The sequence below is a fragment of the Cantharellus anzutake genome, assembly GCF_015039405.1.
Source record: "Cantharellus anzutake strain C23 chromosome Unknown EI90scaffold_79, whole genome shotgun sequence".
Classification (NCBI taxonomy): domain Eukaryota; kingdom Fungi; phylum Basidiomycota; class Agaricomycetes; order Cantharellales; family Hydnaceae; genus Cantharellus; species Cantharellus anzutake.
Window position 1 is genome coordinate 281,275 of NW_024067029.1, and position 6,000 is coordinate 287,274.

Sequence of the window (6,000 nt, forward strand, 5' to 3'; positions counted from 1 at the left end):
ACACTATGGAAACCCATTATGGAAATATGCCAGATAAATCACAAAACCTCATACGACAAGTAGATATGAGAACATAGAAGGACCTGAATTTTAACGAATTTTACGAATTTTTACGAATTATTATGACTATACACGATAAATCGAAAGAAAGAAAAATAACAAAAATACTTCAAGCTTACCATCAACGAGACGGAATTCTCGGGGGAATTTATAGCAAATATTAAACCAAGAATTAGGACAATCGACCAAGATTTGACTATAAAAATAATCAGAGAACCTCCACGGAAACTACTTTCCCACGTCCGCACACGTAGCAAGGATGGAAGTACCACGGAACAAAGATTCCTCAGGAACTAATGCAAAAGTCAAAGTCGTGTTTATAATAGGAAATGTAGATGTCCCCCAAACGGAACCAATGAGAGTAATTACAGGGGAAACTACCCATAAACGACGGAGATATGACTAAAACTCCTGCAAAATGAGGACAATGTCTAAAAAGCAAGCGCGAAGATTAACTAGTAACGACCGAGACAAGCTTGATAGCCCATTAGAAAGGAAGGGATCTACTCTTAATCCTCCCAAATTTCCATAATAAAAGGATCATGCGTTAATGAGAAATCCAATAACGGGAATAGTGACATCAAAAGTCCGAGCTCAGGGACAAGACGATGATTGCGTAGGATCCATAATTAAAACATACAACGAAATTTACACGGAAATTATGAAAAATAGGAAACTATAGCTATGCAAATTCTCAGCCCAAACGGTCCAGCCGTTGTGACGTTATACCCATGACGGGAATATAGGAATCCGCATCATGTGTAATGACACGTGAGGGTGGCGATGCGCAGGGAACCGGCCGTCGGAACCGAGATCCGCACTTCGGCAGATCGCGAAGACCAATTTCCATCCAAATAAGGAAGAGCCCGGTCAAAACAAAGCACGGAAAGTGCAAAACAACCTTAGAACATGAGGGAAAAATCTGAAATAAATCACAGAAGCCCATATGAAAGAAATAAACACCCGCGCATATCATAAATCCCGAACAAATAAACGAAAACGGCTCCCGCATACGAACGACGCATGTGATTACCGAATGTGCGCGCGAATCTTTGCTAACTCAACGAATACCAGGAAATATGACACAATATTAGTACCATTGGAAAGGTGGGAATAAATGAAAATTTATGATACTAAGAACGTGAGGAAACATCCAGAAATGAATGAGATAGAAGGACATGAAGTTAGAAACCTGAAAATGCGCGGGAAAACAGCTTCAAGAGGTCCAGAGTCCTAAATAAAATAGATAAAAATATGATATCTTCAAGGACAACCTACTATAACAACCAACGATACATATGGAGGATTAGGATGCGATAATACAAAAGGAAATCAGAGAATATGAACAAAATTCACGAAAACCACTAAACTACGACGGACCATGGCGGGAATTTTAGGGAACGATATTCTAATGAGGTGGAGAGCTATAACACATTCGTTTGAGTAATTCTTGACTACTAGCAACTTTTTCTTTCAGTTTCAAACCTGAATAATTCACTCATTTACCATTTCAGTCTCATTTTAACTAAATGTCACTAAATAAAAATGGAATAAATCAGCTGAAGGTCTCAGCACAGCCGTACGCATAGTAATGCGAAGTTTGAATTCAGAGTCATCGAGTCATAGCAAATTTAATGGTATATATATAGAATTTGAAATAGGTAACTGCGGCAAATGCAGCGCAGCCAAGTTCTAATTAACCATTAAAATAGCTTAGGCGAGGGAGGACAATAAGAATTCTAGGTGCAGTCTGACCGCAGTAGAACCGCAGTTCAGCGCAGCAAAAGCGCAGTAGAACTATAGCATGAAAATTTCATTTTTATTCAGTTTGAGAAAAATACACTGTAAATAAATCCTGTAAATAGAAGGTAGAGCGTGAAAAAGGAAGGCGACCCAAGGAGTATAAAAGGGAGACCCTTTCTGCGACTTTTCGCCCCCCTTAGAGAAGTAAGAAAATAGAGTATTATTTTTCTCAAGCATTTCTGGTTGTCACTCCAGTGCGAAAAAGTGATATACAGTTAAGATTGCCACTGTAGTAAAAGGCAGCAATTAAGGAGAGAAATATTAAGTAGATATTTCAACAGGAGAGCTGGTTAACACTCCAGATTTCAAAGTGTAAGCACAAAACAGTTATTTTGCTACTGTTAAAACAAGCGATAAAATAAGACAAAAATAAAACGAACTCAAGGGACACTCCAGACACAATCCAAATTCATTAACTGAATAGAATCTTTGAAACTTCACCAAGTAGAAGATTAAATTCAAGTTTAAATCCAAATTAAACAATGCTACACAGAATTACACCTAGACAAATTAATAAATTTCAATAAAGAAACAGCTCCGCAGGGCTCGGTTTATCTGTAAGTCAATTCCCAGGAACTTTAAAACTAACCCATAAAAATAGAATTAGCCAAAACACTCGGATTGGTACTATATTTACAATAAATAACACTAGTACACTCCCCCATCCTAACTAAAGAACCAGGGAACAGCTTGGTGGTGGTCTTGTTTGAACCTCCCAACTGACTTTCCTTTGTTCTCTCCTTCACCGCTGATGCATTCTTGTCAAGGATGATGAAAATGCAAGAGGAGGCAAAGGCAGCCCTAGAGCACGCAGTGGACGAGATGGCACGATATTACGACCGGGACCGTGACCCGGCCCCTAAGTATCGAGAGGGTGACCAAGTCTGGCTCAATGCCCACAACTACACGACCGACTGTCCGACTAAAAAACTGGACCACAAGTGGCTTGGCCCCTTTAGGATCACTCAAGTCATCTCCCCAGCCGCCGTTAAGCTCCAGCTCACCACCCAACAGAAGGGAATCACACCTCCTGGATGGTATCGCAGAAAGACCTGCTGACCCATGCCCAGGCCCAGAACTAGTAGAAGGAGAAGAAGAGTATGAGGTCGAGAAGATATTGAACTCTAAGTGGCTATGCCGGAAACTCTGGTATCTGGTAAAGTTCACTGGCTGGCCGAACTCTGAAAACCAATGGCTCCAGCGGGACCACCTAGCCCATGCCCCCAACCGAATTGAAGAATTTCACAGGACGCACCCCCAAGCCCCAGGGAGAGAAAGGGAGAACCACCTGGCCGCTTCGAGGCGAAGCAGCTTAAGGGGGGGGGTGATGTCAGGGCACACCCGCCTGACCCGGTACCCCGCTGGTCCACCCTTCCTTACCTCCTCCCTGTCAGGGACTCGTCCGGGGTCGAGGGGGTCCGGGTATAGGGTCCGGGACCGAGGGCCTGGTGGGGGGCGGATCGGGCGTGCATACTGACAGGCCCGATATGGGACAGTAGTCCCTGGCCACTTAGACTGAAGTGGAAAGTTGTTATTATTATTAAAGGAGAAATATTGTACTACTTACCTGAAGTGGAAAGTTGAGAAGAAGGCTACTTCGGTTCCCACTTCAGGTTTGTTTATATACATGCGGCTTGGATCACATGACGGATGCCACGTCACCCTCGCACACAGCCGTAACCACCCGGGTGTCTCCGTGGGAGATACCGAGGGTATCTGGTGCAGGCGCGCGTGCTGGGCACAGCGGGAAGTTGCCCGAGGTGCCCGGGCCAGGTGCATGGTGGGCGCGCTGCAGATGGGTCAGTTGTACATTGATACAGAGAAAGTCGTCCATGTAGAATAAAGGGAGAATAAAGGAGAAGTAAGATAAGGAGAAACTGAGGAGGGGAGGATGAGGGGGGAAGAAGGGAAAGGGGGAGGAGGTAAGGAAGGGTGGACCGGCGGGGTACCGGGTCAGGTTGGGCCGGGTGGAGCCGGGTCAGGCGGGTGTGCCCTGACACTCCCCCTTTCCCTTCTTCCCCCCTCATTCTTCCCTCCTCAGTTTCTCCCTATCTTACTTCTTCTTTATTCTCTCTTTATTCTACATGGACGACTTTCTCTGTATCAATGTACCATTGACCCATCTGCAGCGCGCCCACCATGTACCCGGCCTGGGCACCTCGGGTGACTTCCCGCTGTGCCCAGTACACACGCCTGCACCGGATGCCCTCAGGATCTCCCACGGAGATACCTGGGTGGTTACAGCTGTGTGCGAGGGTGATGTGGCACCCATCATGTGATCTAAGCCGCATGTATATAAACGAACCTGAAGTGGGAACCGAAGAAGTAGCCTTCTTCTCAACTTTCCACTTCAGGTAAGTAGTACAATATCTCTCCTTTAATGATAATAACAACTTTCCACTTCAGTCTAAGTGGCCAGGGACCGCTGTCCCGCATCGGGCCTGTCAGTACGCACGCCCGATCCGCCCCCCGCCAGGCTCTCAGTCCCGGACACTACACCCGGGCCCCCTTGACCCCGGACGAGTCCCTGACGGTTGAGGGTCATCCCACTGCTACCTGGACACCTCGCTGACACGCTAAGGAGACATAGCTGCCTGACTGTTGCCAACGTACCGGCCTTCTGGAAATGGGGTCGCCCACCCACTACCAGCCTCGTAACCACAGACGCAAGAATGATGACCCGCTAGAGACCACCAACCCGGTTCCTGTCAGGGCACACCCGCCTGACCCGGTTCCACCCAGGCCCACCTGGGCCCACCTCACCCACTCACCCGCTCACCCGCTCACCCGCTCCCCGCTACCCACCCTTCCTCCCTCTTCCCCTTTCCTCCCTCTTCCCCTTTCCTCCCTCTTCCCTCTTCCCTCTTTCTCCTTTATTTCACTCTCCCTTTCTGTTTATTCTTTCTATTTACACGGACCACCTTCCCTTGTATCATTGTACTGTTGACCCGTCCGGCTCGGACACCCCGGGCGACTTCCCGCTACGCCCAGCATGCGTGGACGCCCTCTCCCCCGCGGGGATACCCGGATGGCTGCAGCCCTCTCCGTAGATGACGTGGCACCCGTCATGTGACCCAAGCCGCATGTACGTAAATGTACCTGAAGTGGGAACTGAAGAAGTAACCTTCTTCTCACATTTTCCACTTCAGGTAAGTAGTGTAGTTCTTCCTTTTAATAACAATTCACGTTTTCCACTTCAGTCTAAGTGGCCAGGGACTACAGTCCCAGATCGGGCCCGTCAGTACACGTGCCCACTTCGTCCCCCGAGAGGGTCCCTCCGCCGGGCGCTACAGCCGGGCCCCCTCCACCCTGGACGCGTCCCTGACAGTTCCCCACGTTATCCCACCGCTACCCGGACACCTTGCTGAACGCGCTAGGGAGACAAAGCCGCCTGACTGCTGCCAGCGAACTGGCCGAAAGGCACTCTGGAAACGGGGTCACCCACCCGCTGCCAGCCTCGTAACCGCAGACGCCCAAGATAACCGGGATGAGACCACCCACCCCCGCTTTTGTCAGGGTCGCGTCCGGGGTCGAGGCGGTCCGGGTGTAGCGTCCGGTGCTGAGGACCTCACGGGGGGTGGATCGGGCATGCGTACTGGCAGCCCCGATGTGGGACGGCGATCCCTGGCCACTTAGACTGAAGTGGGAATGTTGAGTTATTATTAAAAGGGGAACTATGCTACTTACCTGAAGTGGGAATGTTGAGAAGAAGGTTACTTCTTCGGTTCCCACCTGTCAGGGCACACCCGCCTGACCTGCCTCCACCCGGGCCCACCTCACCCGGTTCCCCTTCTCCCACCCTGCACCCCTCCTTCATACCCCTTCCCCCTCTATCCCTCCCCCACTTCCCCTTCTATTTCCATTTCTATTTCTATTTCTATTTCTACTTCACACGGACGACCTTTCCCTTATATCCATGTATTATTGACCCGCCTGCGACGCACACACGACGTGCCTAGCCCCGGACGACCCCGGACGGCTCTAGGGTGCAACCTAGTGCACGCGCGTGCAGCATACACCCTCGGGATCCCCCACGGGGACACCCGGGTGACTGCGGCTGTATGCAGGGTGACGTGGCGGACCTCATGTGACCCAAGCCGCATGTATATAAACACACCTGGGGTGGGAACCGAAGAA

General features: G+C 49.2%; 1 protein-coding gene across 1 annotated transcript; it reads left to right on the forward strand.

Annotated features, from left to right (window-relative positions):
* Positions 1 to 4,946: 4,946 nt before the first annotated feature.
* Positions 4,947 to 5,499, forward strand: EI90DRAFT_3131693 (uncharacterized protein; the record flags this gene model as incomplete). Its single annotated transcript, XM_039064411.1, has 2 exons — positions 4,947 to 5,012; positions 5,077 to 5,499. The coding sequence occupies 2 exons, from the start codon at positions 4,947 to 4,949 to the stop codon at positions 5,497 to 5,499; spliced, it is 489 nt and encodes a 162-aa protein (XP_038910620.1).
* Between the last annotated feature and the right edge of the window lie 501 nt (positions 5,500 to 6,000).